At 41.2% G+C, this 20,000-nt stretch overlaps 1 protein-coding gene across 1 annotated transcript in view; it reads left to right on the plus strand.

The window, feature by feature from the left end:
- Positions 1 to 310: 310 nt before the first annotated feature.
- PHACTR2 (phosphatase and actin regulator 2) overlaps positions 311 to 20,000 on the plus strand; it is a 104,598-nt gene continuing 84,908 nt past the window's right edge. The window contains exon 1 of the mRNA XM_018564424.1: positions 311 to 665. Coding sequence (XP_018419926.1) covers positions 620 to 665 — 46 coding nt within the window. The 5' untranslated portion in view covers positions 311 to 619. The remainder of the gene's footprint in view (positions 666 to 20,000) is intronic.

The raw sequence follows: 20,000 nt of genomic DNA on the forward strand, positions 1-20,000 counted from the left end.
CTATTTGATTTACATTTGTGCAAAAAAAGGGGAACATAAAAAAAAAATGCAGCTATTTTTTTTTTTATTCTACAGGGCCTCTGCTTTCAGAAAATACATACCTGTTTGGGGAGGTTGTGTATCCACAAATTCAGATTTAAGCATGTGAGTTAAAAAATTGAACTCATTGCTCCAGTACTAAGGTGGGGAAGAACTCGGAGCCACGAAATAAGTCACACGCTTTAAAGAGAACACAGAAGGAAAACATTGCTCGTGGTGGAAGTGTAAAATGATAAAAAGGGGAGGAGAGTAGAAAGTAGAAGAAAGCAGAAGATGAGGGAGGCAGTAGTCAGTAGCAGTGAGAAGTTGAGGGGCAGTGGATGGATGGCTGGGAGGGGACACACTGTGTATGTGTGTGACCTGTGACCCGCAGTAATCTGCTGCAGGAATGACAGGCATTCAGCCGAGCAGGAACACAGGAGCCCCGGCTACATCGGACCGCCGACATACTGCACGGCTCTCAGCAGCATCACGAGAAAGGAAATGAACCCATGGGATTGTTTTTGCTGGTAATGCACGGCCAAGGGAGCATGAGAGACGCCGGACTGTAATACAAAGGGCCCCTCTTGGAGCTGGAGCGATGGGCCAGACCTCCGTATCCACTCTGTCTGGGCAGGCGAGCAGCGGTGAGTACACGGCGTGTGTGTATGTGAGAGTGTGTGTGCAGAGACTGCCTGGCTACTCACTAAGGTTATTGTCTGATCAGGGTAGGGATAGCCTACATTGCACTCTGCTCTGCACCGGATGCCATTACACCCTACTACTATAGAGCTGGCTGGCACATGTAGTTCAACCACATCTGGAGAGCTGCTGCTTACCGAGTTGGAGGGAACTTGGCTCGGTGTTGAGAATGATGGCACAGTGTTCTGTGCTTTCATTTCAGCCAGCATCCCTATTAATCTGTGCTGGCTAATGAGCACATAACATGAATCTGTCTGTCCTCTTTGCTGATGCAGGGGACATATATGCTGTGACAGTATGCATGGATCCATGTCTGGAGTAGAGTTGTGTTGTCCTTTGTAAATCTAAACCCTAACGGGATCACATGAAAAAACTTTCCTTGCAGCATTACTCCTATGCTCCAATGCTCCAGCTTGTGGACTGTCCCTCAGTCTTCTCATATAGTTGAAGGCTATGGACCCTGCATTGTAAGGGATGACGCCAGTGGGCCTCCAAGGGAAAGAGGGTGTGGGTGCTGGGCTTGGAGCCTGCGGGAGAAGGGATCAGGTAAGTAATAGTCCTTTACCCAGGTACCCCAGACCTAAACGATCATTTAGGGTGAGCAGCCCCACTACATGGAGAGTTTTTTTTTTACCCGGGCACATTCCAGGTAAAATATACCCTTCTTGCCACCCTCTATCCCAACCCCCAGTAACCCTGGGGTGGGCAACTCTGGCCCTCCAGCTGTGCTTTAGCTCAAAATCCCAACATGCCTCTGGGGGTCATGCTCTAACTGTCAGTCTTTCAATGCCTCATGGGACTTGTAGTTCCACAACATCTGGAGGGCCAGAGTTTTTTTTTTTTTTTAACCTGGTGAAGTAAGATATACTGGCCTAAGTCCCCTGTCCAGATCCCTCATTCCTGCAAATTCTGAGTGCTGGGAATCACTAATCCTGTGCAGCAGATGCACTGGAGACCGCTGATTTAATTCCTCTTATGGATCCTGAGGCTGGGTTTACCCCTAGGCGTACGGAATATGCGCGTTTGCCGCACGTTTCATGCCGCACGTTTTTACAGCGATTTGCGGTACAAAAAACGCACGACAATCGCGCGTTTCCGAGGGCTACCTGGCTGTATCCCAATGGATACGCGCGACAAATATGCCCCAAAGAAGCTCCTGTACTTCTTTGGGCGTAGGGCGTTTTACAGCGCGCTCCTACGCGTTGTAAAACGCTCAGGTGGGAACCATGCCCATAGGCAATCATTGGTTTTCACATGTTGAGCGTTTTATAGCACGTAGGAACGCGCTGTAAAACGCCCAGGTGTGAACCAGGCCTGAGAGGACCTTGCCACTGGACAGCCAATAGGAAGTATTCACACCACACACACAGTGATGTGCACACCCAAAGAAGATTCTGCTGGAAGTAAGCAAGAGATGACTCAGGACCTGAGCGTCATGTGACCGTGGCTTTAGTTCTTTTTAATTCTAGTAATCGGTTAGAAGGTGGTGGGAAGCGGGTTTATGTTTATTCTGGAGATGGGCTTTAAGTTTTATTAAAGCACTGTGCATTTTAAACAATTGCCCGTGTTTTCCCTAATAAAATACAGTTTTTACAGTTTTTCATCCTAATCAGTTCTACTGATCTCCTCTAGCCTATTACAGCCACTTCCTGTCTATATGCACTCTGGAACAGCTATATGATGGTGACAACAGTTGACTATGCCAATATGTGTCCTTATAGTCTCCAACAGGAGACAACGCATGGCTGGGTGACAACGCTTGAGTACAATTAGGAGGCAGTTAACAGAAGGAGCCTGGACAGGAATATTTGTGGCAGTATCTCCAAGTATTATCTAAATAAAGCTGTATTTTTGGAAAGACAGAAAGCAGCTCTTGGAATTTAATTAACATGTTAAATATTATATGAGATTTTAGTGACTGGGGTTTTTTTTTGGAAGTAGTCTTCTTACCATATAGTGCACATACATAGTATCCTGTGTCTTGATGGGAGGGTTTGTATTTGTTAATGATCCTCATGCTTGGAAATAATAACGGCTCCGTAATGTGAAGGTGAAGGGAGGGTCATGCACTTTTTCACTGCATTTACTGCTAATGGAGGTGCTCTTGGATCATTGTCTTATACTTGTTTGAAGTGCCATTATGGAGACCTGGGGAAATTTAGAATCAATGATGATAGGTTTCAAGGACGCCATATTCATTTGTTTTCTTTTATTGCTTGTATATTTTGTGGAACAATTCTTTGATAGATAGCACCAACAACAAACACACCCTCTGTGTTAATGGAAGAGAGAATTGAGCATCCTACTGGGTCAGTTTGTTGACGCTTAAGCTAATTCAGGCCATATATATGTTTTAATGTTTATTGGTGCTGTAAACAATTACCTGGAATTAAGCCTTGGAATTTAAGGTGATGCATATCCCAGGAGTAGCAGTCGTACAAGTTCTTTCCAGAACGCCGGTACATCTCGTAGAGGTTAGCTAACGTAAATAAGATATTTAAGAAGGGGCACTGACATATACAGTCCTATGAAACCACATTGCAAGAGCTTTACTCCTACATACTGTGTGGTGAGAGAGTGAAAGGTGAAATAAAAAAAAACTGTGCTTATTTTGATGATTTGATAGCAGAAGGGGGGGAACCTTAAGCCTACACGGCTGAAGTAGTTTACAGCTTATGGTGGGCACATTTTGGCCTTTTCGCCTTGGGTGTTAAATAACCTCATCCCACCACTATTGACATCATACATTTATTCTACTAGATCACTCTGACTTTGCAGAGAGTATAAGGGATTTTCCAGTGACATGTACAGGGAAACCTCCAACGCATGCTTTGACCAGACAGACTAGACTGTTAGTGCTGTTGGAAGGACCTCCGATAGGACCTAACATAGACAACTTGTGTGGAAATACTGTACTTTTTCATCTTCATTTCATGTGCCGCTTACCATAATTACACTTACTGTTTCATGTGCCCCTCATCTTCCTTACATGTGCCCCTCATTTTCCTTACATGTGCCCTTCATCTTCATGTCATGTTCCACTTAGCTAGATTTCATGTGGCCCATATTTCCATTTCATGTCCCTGTGTTTTCCAAAGTACAGTATATACAAAAGATTCTATATTGTGTTAGTAATTCATTCCTGGATATGTTGGATGTGAATGTGGTCTTGGAAACTTAACTTATATTGACTATTTAGTGCTAAACTAATGTTTTTTTTTGTACATAAATTACATTTGTTAGTTAAGTCATCAAAGTGTATGTATAGGCAAAACTTTTTTTTTTTTTTTTTAGTTTTTGATAGAGTAGAGAAGGGTTATAAAAGCCGTCAGGTTATCGATATATTTATTTTTCTGCCGTCTATGTACCATTGGCAAAATTTTCCTTCACCTTCTGTCTCAGAGACACAACTGGAAGTTAGAAGAAATCTCCCAAAGTGAAGGAAATTTCATTCTAAAGGTGCCCATACACTGTACGATTATCGCACGATAATAGCGGGGAATCCCGCGATCGTACGATAATCGCAAAGTGTATGGCAGGCGTGCGACCGTTTTTAGTGTACGGTCCCATGTCTTTTGTCTAAGGAGCATGTTCGAAAACCACTGGTTTGTGGCGCGGGCCGGTGTGCGCACGTGCACACTGCCCGTTCAGCATTGCGGTGATCGGAAGCCCACCCCTCAGCAGGGCCGGCTTGCGATGATCGCAAGTGCGATCTGCGTGTCCAAGATGGGCAGATCGTACGTTTTTTTTAATTGTCTGAAGTCTTGCGATGGTTGTAAAGTGTATCTCCGAAACGAGTGTCCCCCATTGGAAGATTTCTCCTTGTCTTTTGTTCTGGGGACAGTTTTTTCCTGTTCTTTCTGTTTTGGTAATAATGGTCACCAGTACAAATAGAGTGGTGAATCTTCACACTCAGACTGCAATAAAAACTTGACAGAAGGTCTTAGGGTGGGTTCACACCATATGCATTGGGGCTGCACTGGGTGTTGTTTTCAGTGCAGCCCCAACACAAGACAAGGCAATTTGCCTTATCACGGATGGGCTAGGTTCCCGTGCGTTGCAATGGTGTGCACTGAAGAAAGTACGGCACACCATACTTTTTTTTTCAGCGCAGCAAGATGTGACGCAGTACAACCTCCTCGCCCCCTGCTGTGCCCTAGAACTTAATGAAATGTCACTTGCAATATTTTAATAAACTTAAAAAAAAAAGTTGGCACTGTGTTGGGCACCAAAATTATAAAAAAACAAAAAAGTTTTGCCTTGAGATGCACTTTAAATTGCGTGAGTTGGGGTATCACAATTGCAGCTACGTTATCTTGCCTGTTGCTAATAAAAATAATAAATTGCAGATGTCTGCTGATAGTAAAAAAAAAACAAACTAGTTCCAGCACTATGATTGTGAACACCTAATGTGCCGGCAGTGCAGCTGTCATTTTCCCCTTTTGCAGTCACGCATTGTAGAGGCCTCTAAACTTCCTTTCCAGAGCATCAGAGCAAAATGCTCTTGATAAACTTTCCACTAATCACAATCTGCTACCCACTGGCAGATTTCCTGTACAATATAGATTGTGACGTTGATAGAGCACAGCTATGTTTCTGCGAACACTCTCAGATGTTCTTATAGTTGCAGGACAATGTATTATCTTTTGATGTCTTTTTTTTGCAATATAAGAAGGAAGGAAGTGGCCTTCTGGCACTGAAACAAAAAGCAAAGACATAAAGCTTTTCTGTGTCCCTTGATTGTTTGACTATCGTGAGACATTTATGAGAAGGTTTTCCTAAGGTTACCAAACATAATGTTTTATTTTTTTATACAGTGTATGCTAGAAAAAGTGAGACGTATGGTTTAGAGCTGCCTTTCTCAACCTTTTTTTCTGTGGCGAACCCTTCAAAGAATGTATGGGTCTTAGGAAAGCACTGCTAAAAATCTATATATACAGCTCATGGCATGATTAGGCGTTTCTAGATATAATAATAATAATAAGGAAATAAAGAATGTGACATACCTTGCATATTTAAAAGCCAAAACAAATCATTTTTCAACACCTTCCTCCACTATACAACAAATCTACTTTTAGTATCAAAGTATATAGATATAGCCAAATCGTTTGTTTTACTCCTTTTGAAGTAAGGGAAGTAAGGAAGAGATAAAACCCATGCCAGTTAATATTTTGGTGTTTGTGTACCATTGGGCCAATTTCCCTTCATGTCCTGTGCCAGTTATACAGAATACTCCTCTTAGACAGTTGCCCCATTTGATTTCATTTGAATGGGCTGCATAATGCACCAAAACGCACCAAACAAAGGTGCTTGCACTATTTTTTTACGGCACCTTGCACCATGATGCGTTGTGTTGTGCTAGAACAGCTGCATTGGCTAAGATGCTTTGGAGTGGCCTATAGAATGAATGCGACACAGTGTGCCAAAACGTATTGTGCAACACAAAAGTATGATTCCACCCTCAGTCTTTTTAGTCCTGTACAGAGTACATAAATTAGGAAGCTACATTAAATGATGTAAATTCCTTCTTTTAAAAAAAAAAAGTAAAAATAGTACCCTTTAATATGCAGCCTGCATGATGCTAACATTAGTGTAAAGTATTATATCATTAAAGAAGGACTCCAAGATTTATTAAAATTAACCCATGCAGTGCGGCTACCCCCATACTGCAAGGGTTAAATGCTCATTTTGGTCTAGGGACAAAAATAAAGAATATATACTCATCTAATCTTCAGTCCCGCTTGGATTCTAGACTAGTCCCCGCCGCCTGGTCTTTCCTGTGCTCCGGTGGTCTAAGGACTGCTGGATCCTGAATCGAAGATTCTAAGTCCTGAATTCCATATTCATTTGTCCACCCCTGATGCAAGGTCTATGAGCCACTTGATAGCAATGGCAGTCAGAGGAAATAGCAATTGGACAGGTTAGAAGGAAAGTGACTGCATATAGACCTCTACCAGCCAGCTGCTCTTGATCAAAGATACAGGTTTATCAAATATACAGGTTTAAAATCTAAACCTGAACACTTGCTATTGTTCCCTCTAAAATAAATGCCTATTTCTTCCTCCTATGTACCTTTCCTTTCTACATTCAGTTTAACATGTATGCATGGCCATAAGAATGTATATGGATACCAATAGATTCAGTATGCCTTCAGGTTGTTCATTCTGTCTGCACAATTCATCCGCCCTCGTATGACTATGGCCAGCTTAAGAAGAAGCATCTTACTGAATGAGCTGTTTGTTTTTTTTTATATGGATCCGCCCTTGGTTCTTCTTTGTTAGGAGTACAGTTCTGTCACTCTTGGTTTGCATAAGTAGCTATTTTGACAGCAATCAGCTGTTATGAGATTGTAATTCACTGTTTTACAGTAATAATACAAATGACAAGGGCATGAGAAACATATACCTAAATGACAAGCATCTGATAAATGACTAAGCATGAAACTATGATGTATAATAGTTTGGGAAGTGCATTTAAAAGCAAGATTGAACTAGTATAGTAGCTAGCAAATTACAAGGCCAGCAATTACTGGTTAAATTCAAAAGATCCAATGCACCCACCAAAGCCCTTTAATTGTGTTACTTTCTTAGCTGCATGTCCATGGGCTGTAAACTACCTATAACCACATAGATACACAATATGTAAATAGGTACCTACATTTATTACATAGTTTTGGGTGGCTAGGGTTTGTCGAACTCAAATGAAACAGGGCCATGATGAGTAGTAGACCTCTTCAAGGGGCACCAACAGCCCTATTGATTGAATTCCAAAAACTGCTAAAGCCCTTTACTTACATTATAAAATTAGTAATAGCTTTAACCACAATATTTACTAATATTGTCTTTATTTTACTTCATTTTATTAATGAAGAAAAAAAGGAAAAAACTATGAAAGGAAATGTAGCCCTTTTGTGCTATACAACGGTCTGGGTCATCATCCAATAAAAATGAGCAAGGGGAACAAAAAAGTTGTATGGGGGCTGAAAGTGAATTTAAAATCACCAGTTTGACATACCTGGGCTAGTTTGACATTCAGGATAGTGTAGACCCCAGTAGGCTCCTTTGCAAGGCTTATCTCAAAGGGTAGGAGGAGTCTATGGGTTGGGTGGGATTTTTTTAAGGGTGATAGCATATTTATCCCTTTGACTGTGGGTGACACCCGGAGAGTCTACAGGTCAGGAAAACTCATGTTTTTTTAATTCTTTAAGATTGTCATCTACAGGCCATGTCATCTACTGGCCATGTTATGTAACCAGAACTATCAGTGTGAATGATCCAATTGTTGTCCGTAGACCAGATACCCAGAAGTGTCCTGTTTGTGATGTAATACTGACACCCAATTACTGAAAGAAAACCTAGACTAGACCTTTGTCCTTGGCTGTATATTTATTGACAAACTATACCCTTTTTAATTGTATGAAAGTTTGTCCAGGCAGCCAGCTGTGTCCATCTGTGGACCGATGTAACTCATAAATTGGAGTCCTGGCTCCCGTGAGCAATGTTTTTTATAACTGTTTGTAATCCTGATTCTAGTGTGACAAATATTATCTTACAGATGGATGCTATTAATACCTAATGCACATTTTTATTTCCTAGATATGTTTGACTGTTACAGGAATGGGGAATGCATTACATGTGAACGTGTCCAGTAAAATACTTGCGGGACCAAAGTAAAAAGGGCAGTTCAAAAACTATGGTTTGTCTGATTTAGGCCTCATTCACACGAGAAAAAGATGGCACGTACAGCTCCGTGCTGCGCGCACGGCCGTATCGGGCAGCTCCCGGGAAGGACAGGTGGTGCGTGTGATTAGTATGCAGCCCCTGTCCTTCTCTATGGGGGTACGCAGACATACGCTGCCCTACGCTCACCTGCCCTGCACATCCGTGTGGGTGTCCGTACTCGTACGCTGACGGGATGGATCCTATTTGCGACCGAGCTGGGACACCCGCACCCGTACTGACTTGGGGTGAGCGTAGGGTGGCGTAAGGCCGCGTGCTCCCATAGAGAAGAACAGGGGCTGCGTACTAATCACACGCAGCACCTGTCCTTCCCGGGAGCTGCCCGATACGGCCGTGCAGGGAGCTGTACGTGCCGGCTTTTTCTTGTGTGAATGAGGCCTAAATAACAGTGGATTCTAATTGGTTATTATGAGTTGTTATACTTTGCTTCTTCCATCATGTATAGAATAAGGACATTTTTTTCATTCATGAAATATAATAGGGAGTCAAAGTTAGGTGCATATTTATAAAACATTGAATGCAACATTTATCAAACATTCACTGTACGTGAATCAATCGCTAATTTAAAACACATGCACCAGGATGATTTGCCTGTAGTGAATGTTTGGCGCTTGTCACAATCACTGGTTTATAAACATACTATATTAGAGTTTGATTAGAGTGATCTTGGCAAAACTATATTTTGGTGCATTATCATATTCTTGTGGCAGATTGTTTGTTTCTTTTTTCTCTAACAAACCTTAAACATTGTTTTGTATAGGGAGGTGAATTTCCCCAGAATGTGGATACATTTATCAGTGATAATCAGAGGTGACTTCCATGGTTATTCCTAGTCAAGTGACTGTGGTTGTGTGAGCAAAGCCATCTGGCCGTTCTATATGTAAGGACATAACAAGGTGTGAAGGACACTACAGGTATTATTCAAAGGCTAGGCAGACAGAACTTATACAGTATACTGTATTGTAAATAAAAAAAATTAAATAGGTTGAACTGTTATAGTCCAATATTTAAATTGACACTAAACTCAGGAGTTAAATCTTAAAACATTAACTATTAACAAAAATGTATCTTATTTGTGTATCACTCAGCCGTAGATCCTCAAATCATCTCTGAATGTCCTTCCTTCTGGAGGGTGGCTACTTTTGTTCCCCATGATCCCTGTGTGTGTTGCAAAGTAGTAACCACTCCAAACTCACTCTTGTGATGGACTACAATCTCAATACAAATTAGTAAACAAAGTGCGAGATTGTAGTCCATCACAGGAGCGAGGTTGGAGCGGCGGCTACTTTACAAGACACACAGGGGCCATGAGGAACAAAAGTAGCCACCCTCCAGAAGGAAGGACAGTGTCAGCATGAATTTGCACAAATAAGATACATTTATGTTATTATTTAGGGTACTTGAATGCATTTTTAAGATTTAAAAGAGAACTATGGGGTAAGTGTCTTTCCCTATAGTTCTCTCAAGGGTCACGGGAGGACATAAACTAGCGTCCTCCCGTGACCCAAAGCTCAGTATATCGCGAGAGGCTGTATTTATTGATATTTATATAAAATTAGTAATAGTTTTTGGAAAAGCAGTCATCTTTTGTCAAGGTCTTTTTATTCCAAATCCTAAAGTATTTTCTGACATTGTGACTGGTTGAAAAATTTTTTTTTGAGCAGTTCACTGTGAATCTGTTGTCCACTGAAAGAAAACTTGGCTAACATCTGTTTGGATGCTATGGGCAGCATTTGTATATTTCATGCGCTTCGGTTTTTACAGACTAGGCCAACTGTGTATCAATGCTGATATAAACACAACCCGCATTTCGAAGTTTTCAGTTAAAAAGTAATAACTGGCTATTGGCCGGTATATTGAACCAGAAAGGGTTAAATATTGCCATAAATCTGGTTGCATTAGACATTTGTCCTTCCACAGTTGCCATAGTCAGCTGCATCATGACATCATCACATCCATTATGCGGAAGTAGCTTCTGGTGAGGTGCACTTAGAAGAGCTTTTTTCCACAGAGGACAGCTCACGCATCTGAGTCTACATTATCCCAGTCTCCCCGGAGGAAAGATAAGCAAATTGGAACTCTTTTTTATATTGTAAACATATTTTAAAATCACTGTTATTATTCTGCAAACAACCATAACATTAGGAAGTTTCAAGTGCTTTAATTTTGTATATTTCGCACACAACACCCACTAACCGTACCATCAGAAATATTCTATGTCATTCTGTTTAGTATTGATTGACTGCTTTTTATTATTCCCCATATTGAGCACTGCGCATTTTCTCAACAGATCTTTGTAGAGAGGTCTCATATTCTGCATACTACTCTTTGTTGCAGCCGAAGGTTTTACTGTACAGTATTGTAAATGTAGATGGGTGTTTCCCATTGATTTAATCCCTTTGGATGCCTGTGTAATTACTAAAGGAGTCTATAAATGTGTATTACCTCTTTACTAGGGTGTGATTGCTGTAAGCTGTCACTTTGCAACATCATAATAATACTGTTGCCTGTCATACTAAGAATAATAGGTCAGTAGAGATCTGCCTGTCATACTTACAAGGATATTGTTGAACATACATGGATTATCACCTTCCTTCCTTTCCCCCTTAAGAAAAGTGATGGATTAGCATCCATCACAAATAATACAAACCCTGTACATGATAATGATCACTTTTGATGAACTGATTTTAATTGTCACATAGTCACAGGCAGTGCTTGGCTTACACCAATGACTTTTCCTAGTTGACCTTGTGCTAAACCCAAGTACAGAAGCCTAGAAGCAAACTGATAGCCATCCTTTGTGGGAAAGGGTGTGACATTGTTGTAAGTCTTGGTGCAAAGACCTTTAAACTGAAAATGTGGCATATATTGAGTTCAGAGGGTTAATATTAAACTATATTCAAAATGCACATTCCCCCATTCAAGCCACAATTAAGCAAAGGATCTTGTTGAGGTCAGTCTGACATGTACACTTGCATCAGATCCTTGATGCACCTAAAGCTCAGATAGCTGAAAACATTTATTAGGAATGCAAAAAGGCTTGGTTGCCATTATTTCATAATGGTAGTTTAGCCTGGAGAATTGTTTCTAATTCTTTTGATGTTTCAGGAACAAAGTGGGACCTATCTTCCGGTCCATGTAAAAGCAAATGAACAAATTCATATATATAATTGAAGTAGACCTAGCCTTTAAATCTACATTTCAACATAACCAAATAACAATATTATATTGAGTTTTTCAATAAAACATTGCTATGAAAAAACATATTGCTATAAAAAAACTACTACAGAATAGACTAGCCTAGGCTTAAGCTGGCCATGCACAGATTGAATTTGGTCTTGCTGATTTGGCCAAAATTCAACCAGTGTGTGGCTCAGTCGGCATCCCTACATTGAAAAACCGACTTATGTTGAAGAAGCCGGTCTGAAACTTCATGGCCGAACATTGACTGCAGCCAGTGAGCAGGATGGGTGGGCTGTTGTCAGAATACAATAGCCCATATGTTAGCGTGGATGGGAGAATTAAGAATGTTTTCTTGGTCAGCCCCACTTAAGTGTATGACCAGCCTTAAGCTAGGTTCATACATAGGTGATAGAGCTGGTGAGCTGTTTTCACATGGTTTTCAATGCATGGAGATGTCTCTGGGACCCAAATTGCGCGACAACCGCCCGACATACGCACCGTTTTGCGTGACAAATCACAAAGGTGTGAACAGCTTCCATAGACTTGAATGCAAATTTCTGTTTTGTGTTATATTGCGCAATAAATCCGCGCAATAAATCGCCTAGGTGTGAACCTAGCCTTAAATTATTTCATCTCTGGCTAACAGGAGCATTGTGGATGTGTAATATCATTGAAGACTGCAGAGAGTCTGTTGTCAGATGAACTGTGACAAGAGGATCGGCAAGGACAATATGGTTGCCCACATTACATATATAATTACGAACCATGCATAGAAACGGGCATCTCCCCACCTATCATGCTTGGAGCTATAGTCTTCCTTTAGCTTATCAACCTTGTTCATGTCCCGCACTGCTTTTGGTTAAATGTGAAAGTGTTTGGCTATTTTTTTTGCTGCCTGTTGATTATTTATATTTGAAATATGATGAAAGATGCAATAAAGATAACTGATGTCCTTCCAGTAATTAGGACATTTAAATGTTCGCCATGCTGCAGATTAGAGCTGCAGCTAACGATTATTTTCAAAATCGATTAGTTAGCCGATTATTAAGTTCGATTAATCGATTATTGAAAAAGTTGACAACTTTTTCAATAATCGATTATAATCGATTATGTCGATTAGTTGTTGCAGCCCTACTGCAGATGGACCTTTCCATTTTCTCACAAAGCTAGTTCTGCTACACTGATGTTTCAAGAGAGTGCTTTGTGAAATGGCAATAACAAAGACATGATTTGCATGTAGCTGCTTTCATGCCATATCCACCAAAGTTTATATTATTATAGAGAATGTAACTTTGTATGGGCAATTAAATCTTTAATTGGAGTCAGTAAGGAAGAATGCTCGCATAATGGTCTGATACTGTAAGGCCACATTCACATGAGAAACGACCGGCGCGTACAGCTCCGTGCTGCACGGCCGTATCGGACAGCTCCCGGGAAGGACAGGTGCTTCGTGTGATTAGTATGCAACCCATGTCCTTCTCTATGGGAATACGCAGCTATATCCCCCCACCCCCCTCAAACTTTAATGGTGCTTTTTAGCGAGGGGGCTACTTAAGGTCCGCTGCAAGGTCTGTTTTAAGTCCAATCATCAACCAGGACTGTCAGAATTTTCAGGTCCTTCTTGGTGAGAGATCTGCCTGTGAACACCATAAATGTGCCAAATAAATACAAACATGGGTAAGAATTGTTTTTCCTGCTGCTTATGAGAATTTGTAGTTCTGGAAGTAATTTACAGGCAGCTCATAGAAGTCTTTGGTGTTCACCCAGGGCAAGTGTAGCACTGTGCTCAGCCAGATCAGAGAGAACCATTGTAAACACAGGCAGCACTCTGGGCTGGTAGACGTCTCTGCACATCTTATCTGCATTCTAACTCATTACAGGTGTCTGAAGGGGCGAGTGGGGCTGTTAAATTCTTGTGTGTTTCATTTCATTTTCACTGTAAATCATTAGGCCCTTTGTTCAGTCAACAGCACAAATTCTTTAAAGATGGCCATACACAGAGAATTCATAATATGATTTTCACTTGACTCAGCATGCACCTTGGCACATGTTAGGAGGCAGCAGGCTATTTATGTATGCTGAACATGGCTTCAGATGTAAATATCCAACCAACTGGATCCCTTGAAAAGCTGGTATCAGCGAGCTGAGGTCTGTGATTGCCATCTTTCTCACCGAGTACAGTGGAATTTCTTTCATGTGATTGCTCTCAAAACATTCACATCATACGACAAACTCATTATGAGCTGGTTACCGTTCTGGTGTTTGAGCAACAACCTCAGTTTAGTTTTTGTTGCTTGAGATATTAAAGATATCATGGATGGGTCAGATGACTAGGTTTGGTAAAAATCGTTTTACTGAAAAGTGATAGCCATTAGCCAGTAATTTTCAGGAGTTGAACAAAAAACATTATGTGACAATCTGATCCATTGCTTTGGGGCTCCAGTATCCTCTATACCCCAGGTTTTTAACCAAGGTCCACCAGTTGTTGGCAGGTATCTGTGGCCTAGGGAGCAGCCTGTATAACATAACATGCTTGCATCACAAAACTGTCTTTTTTTCCCCCCCACCACATCTTTAATAGAAGCCATTTCGGGTCCAGCACCACCCTCTATTTTTGTTGCCAGGTCCCTGTTCAGAAGATTTACTTTTTGTTCTAAAGATTGTTGTCAACAGGATAGAAAGTGGAGGGAAATCTAAAATTCTACAGTTGTCACAGCAGTATAAATAACATGTAAATCCATGTTTCAGTGAAAACTATGAAGCCTTGTTTACATGAGGCTCTAAGGTCAGACTGTGAATTGGTGTGGCACTATTCTGCAGATTCTTGCAGGAGGAGTTGCAGATGGTTCCGAACAGCTGCGGCCACCGAGCCTGTGCAGAGCAATGACAGGCTGAACAGTGACTGCTGCAGTTGTCGAACCGTATTTATATGTAATCGCCCATGCTGGGATTAGCTCCTATTAGAGACAAGCTGCAAGCTGCTTTCATCCAGGGGTGATCATCTGCCTCTGCTTGCAGATAATCATGCCTAAGCTTCCTCTCGGCTGACGCATCAGAGCCCTGGAGAAATTCTGTACCACCTCTGTATCTGAGGTCTGACAAGCCTGCCAGGGGTGCCACGAGTAACAAGGTAATCCAAAAGCACCCCTAACATGGCTGTACCCGGGGCAGACACCACTGAATCTAACGTTTACTTTTAATTCAGTTTAATTAGCTATAATTCAAAGTTGCCATGACAGTCATTACTTTCAGCAGTGTGATTGTTTTTGTTTTGTTTTTTTTCCCCCCATTGGCTGCGGTAAATAATGGTTGTTTAAAACATAACTGCAGCTTAGTGATTTTTTTTAAAGCGTATATAAACCCTAATAGTGTCTGTTAAATCTGCAATGGACAGTGTTTTGATATATTCGTTGAATAAATGCATCCTTTCAGAAATCTTGTGAGCGAATAACTTTATGTACATGCTGCAGGTGCTGCAGGATCATCAGGTGAAAATAAAAAATTACCTGAAAGAAGAAACCTAATTCAGCCAGCACATCTAAGGACTGAAAAGCTGCAATAAATACACTTTTTATTGTTAGGTTTAAATACCCTTTAAATGCCTTTAGGAAATGACACCAGGGATTTTTTTTCTAATTTTGGTGAGGAATCCCTCCTTACTGCAACCTATACAGTTTTTTTGTTTGTGTCCTATTGGTGAGTTTTCAACTTTTTGTTCCAGAGGAAAATCCCCCAAAATGTGTGCTAACCCACCTTTAACATTTATTTTCAGAATAGATGTCCTCATTAGGAGATTTGTCCTCTACTTCTGTTCTGTTAAGCTAAAAATGTAAAGTTTTTTGATTTATCTTCATTTTCCATCCATTTGCTTGACACGGTTCCCAAGAACAGAAAGCGAGAGTGCATCTCCTAAACAGGGAGGATCCATTTACTAAGCTAAAATACTGCAATAAGGATCACTACTTTAAAAATTAGAGCCCGGTGGCTAAAAATAAGGATCCTTTTTTGGCAATCATGCTCCTTGTCACATATGCCTTTTTTATTTATTTAAACACAATTTAGTCCACCTTGTCAGAATATAAGGTGCAGTAGCAGCAGTGCTAGGATTTTCATGCAAGCTAGGACTGCAATGTATGCAGTGAACATGAGCGGACGCATTAGCAGATCAGTAAGTGGATCATGATCGCTGGGTACATCTGCCTTTTCATGCCCACTTATGCAAACTTGTATTGTAAGTGTGGCAGTTATCTACATGGGGATTGTTGCTGCTCTTGTTTTTAGTTTCCTTTTTTTAATTTAAGGCAAATGGTGCTGTGGTAGTACCACTAAGCAGGAAGCAGAGCCTGCTGATCACATCTACATATATTTTCCAAAAACTGTAAAAAGGCTAGTTTCTTTTATCTTCAGTGTAATTCAAGGTGGGACTTTTTCACACACAAAATCCCAGTCACATTTTAATTTTGGTACAGCTGGCAGGTTGAAGGAAGTGATAGACGCTCATTGACATACATCTAGTGGAACCAGAAACCCATGTTTTCCCCAGCTATCAGATAAAGTGATAATTGTGTCATCAGGTGCATGGGAATGCCTTAAAGGAGAACTATGGGGTTAAGGCTTTTCCCCATAGTTCTCCTTACGGTAACGGGAGGACACAAACTAGCGTCCTCCTGTCACCCTAGGCTCCGTATACCGCAAGCTTTAGCTCGCGGTATACTGAGACGCCGCAGTATACCGCGAGCTGCTGCTCGCGGTATACTGAGACGCTGCAGCTGAAGCGGATCCCGACAATTGTGCCGGGATCTGCCCAGCTGATCACAAAGTTGGTGTAATCCAAAGTAATGTTATGACGTGGTGTCAAAGAACCTGAAACTTTATAAAAGCTGGGATATTAAAAATTAGAAATATTTTATTTAAGGGGAGAAATTAAACAATAATTCAGTTTGCTGCTATAATCTACAAAGTAATCAAGTAAACTTTGTTCTCATATTCTTTTCAACAGCTTGTATGAATCATTCCCCATGTCTAATGGACTAAACTCTAGGCAGATATAAAAGACACAAATGAATACAGCTTTGTATTCATTAACCCTTTCGCTGCCAAGCCCTCCGGAACATTTTTCAAATCAGCTGGCCAAGCCATTTTTGAATTTTCTGCAATTTTTTCCTATTGATTTGATGATACAGAAGGTAATAACTTTGAGGGATGAGCTGGTTGAAGGAGTCGATGTACGGTTTTTAAGAGGCGTGGGATAGGCTTCCCTGAAAAGGTGAGTTTTTAGGGATCACTTAAAGGGAGATTGAGTTAAAGATAGCGGTGTAGGTTCTGGCAGAGAGTTCCAGAGGATGGGAGAGGCTCTTGCAGTCCCTGGTTAGCAGAGATGGAATGTGAGAGAACGACACAGTAAAAGGAGCTAATCAGTTTATGTGCGCACAAGAATCATGCTGATAGGAGAAAGCAGAGTGATATAGAGATGAGCTTATCGCTTTGCTGCTTCTCCATTCTCTATCCAATCATTGGTTGGGGGTGAGTCCAGAACTACCTGGAGCTCAGAGCAAGTGGGTTGAACGATATAGGTCATCAGACATTATTCTGGACACAAGCAGCAGAAAAAAGTACTATAAGATAAATCTCCAGATTGAAGGTTAATATTATAGCAAAATCTGGTTTTGTTATTTGCCCTTTAAAAAGCTATTAATTTTCTTCTTGTTATATTTGCCTGGAGTTTTGCTTTAACAGGTTGAGATTGCTCTTGTGCAGCTATCAACTACATTGGAGAAAAGAGATTAAGCTAAAGCAATCTATAGGGGTTCTTGTCTATAATTGTAAAGTGAAAGGTGAAATGTTTGGGTACATAGGCAGAAAAGCACTAGCTGGTGTACATGATTCAATATGATGGTGCTTGGAATAAAGGTTCCAGTGATAAATACCCAAACATAAGTCTAATGCCTAAATTTTTTGTAGCAGCATACAGTATGGGATTTTTTTTGTCATTCCATTTACTTGTCGCATGAGCATTTCATTGCTTAGCAAGTCGGTCACATTATATTATGTAGGGCGCATTGATACAATTGCAAATGTATAATATCCACATATAAGTGCATGTGTGCAGGCCCTTAAAATGTAATCATTGTTTCCACCCGTGATGAGGGTTCGCTAGTTAACCATTGTTTTTTGCACAGTAATGTTGGCTGAGTATGCCTATGGAAAGGTAGTGACTAATGCTTAATGTTTCCTGTGTAGCATAGCAGACTGTTCCCAGTGGTCCAACTGGGAGTGGCAGAGGAAGTCCTCTTGGTATGACAATGATCAGCACAGGACATTTGTTTTCATGGAACGAGTCATTCCAGAATTCGTAAACATTTTGATTAACCACTTGAAGTCCGCGGTGTTAAACCCCCTTCCTGTCCAGGCCATTTTTCAGTATTTAGCGCTGCAGTACTTTGACTGGCATTTATTCTGTCATGCAGCGCTGTACTGAAATTAATTTTATACCATTTTTTAGGGACAGATAGAGCTTTCCTTTGGTGGTATTTAATCACCACTGGGGTTTTATTTTTTACTATATTAAGGAAAAATTACAGAACATTTAAAAAAAAAACTGTTTCCCCTATATTAAATTCTAAAACATTTATTATTACCCAATTTTTTGGTAAAATATAAAAGGCGGGGTCACGTAGGGTAAAAAGACCCCAAACATGTCAAGCCTTAAAATTGCGCGCGCGCGCAAAACCTCCAAAATCTACATTAGCCAAAATTGGCCATAGGCAACGCTTTAAAAGCTTTTACCGCTCATCAGTTTAGTGTTATCAGTGATTGATGGCCCTAAAATGATTGCTCTCACTCCGGCATTTGCGGCGATATGTAACGTGTGTAGCACAATTGTTGTTTTCGCGCACTGGTGCACCTGATGCATATTTATGTTTATATGTGCGTAAACGTGGGGGTGGGGGACTTAAACATATGACAGCTTCTTCTCTCTGGCAGTAGCAGCCAGATAACCGACAGGTGAATGCGGAAGAGATGTATTACACATCACTTCCTCACTCACAGCACGGAGCAAGATCATCAAGGAGGAAGATGCTGATCTCCATCCCATCTTATCTCCTGAAGCCCTCCCGAGCCGGTCCTGGGCCGCAGATGGGGTAGCGGATCCCGGGATTGAAGGTGAGGGGTCAGGAGGGGGGGCACTCCAGGCGGCAGCTGCGGCACTCGAGGGGCGGGCTGCGGTCAGATCACAACATACAACCGATCGGCGGCTATAGAGCCGCTGATCGTTGTATGTGAAACAGCCGGTAATGGCTGAAAAAGAACGGGCGAGTTTTTTTATGACAGCAACCCGCCCGTGTGAGTCTGCGGCCTGTCCGTTTTTTCACAACTGGCGGACGGCAAGCGGTTAAGGAAAAGTTTTTTTGTTCTTACTAATTCACAATTTCTACTTGAAGAAATCCTGTTGCCAGATCAAATATTTCAACACCAATCTTCCCATAACATTAATGTGCATTCTCTCTTGTGTAGACATCCAAAAGCCCTGAGACTTCTGTTGGGAACCTTATCTTGAATGTGATGTCAGCAGCCCCTGCAGGCTCACACCTGTCACACTAGTGACCCTCTATTACTATTGTTATTATTAGGGCTGCACCGATATATCGGCCGCCGAAAACATATTGGCTGAAAATGGCACTTTTGGCTAAATGCTGAAAGTGCAATTTTCCTGCCCATACATCAGCGCATCCGTGATTTCTTTCCTCCCCGCTGGGCGCTGCTCTGTGTCCCAGCGGGGAGGAGAGAAGGTGACAGCCGGCCGAGCGCTGCGGGAGGAGAGCGCTGTGAGCGGCCGGTGTCTCTCCTCCCACATCACTTGGCTGCCTATCACAGTGCAGCAGAGCGGTGTGGGGGCGGAGACAGCGTTGTCACAGGAGGCTGTGCTCTCCTCCCTACTCAGTGATCGCTGAGTGTTTGGAGATAATTGAGGATATGGTATGTGTACTATATCCTCAATTATGAATAAATGGGAAGTGATCTACATCACCTCCAGTTCATTCATAATTGTAGTTATAGTAAACATACTATATTCTCAAGTTATCAATGAACAGTAACACTCATAGAGGATTCCTGTTCATTGATAACCGGGGATACAGAAAAAGAGATTGAGGACTCTGTGTTCTCAATCTCTTTTTCTATTTTAAAAGGGAAATATCAGGGGTCTGTTTAGACCCCTGATATTTCCCCCAAGCCCCTAAAAGTAAAGTAAAAAATAAAAATATTTAATAAAAAATGAATAAATAAATATGAAAAAATGTAAAAGTTTATAAAAAATAAATACAAATTTTAAAAAATGTAAATAAAAACATTTTCAGT

The sequence above is a fragment of the Nanorana parkeri genome, unplaced genomic scaffold, assembly GCF_000935625.1.
Source record: "Nanorana parkeri isolate BGI_ZX_2015 unplaced genomic scaffold, ASM93562v1 scaffold750, whole genome shotgun sequence".
NCBI classification, from domain to species: Eukaryota; Metazoa; Chordata; class Amphibia; order Anura; family Dicroglossidae; genus Nanorana; species Nanorana parkeri.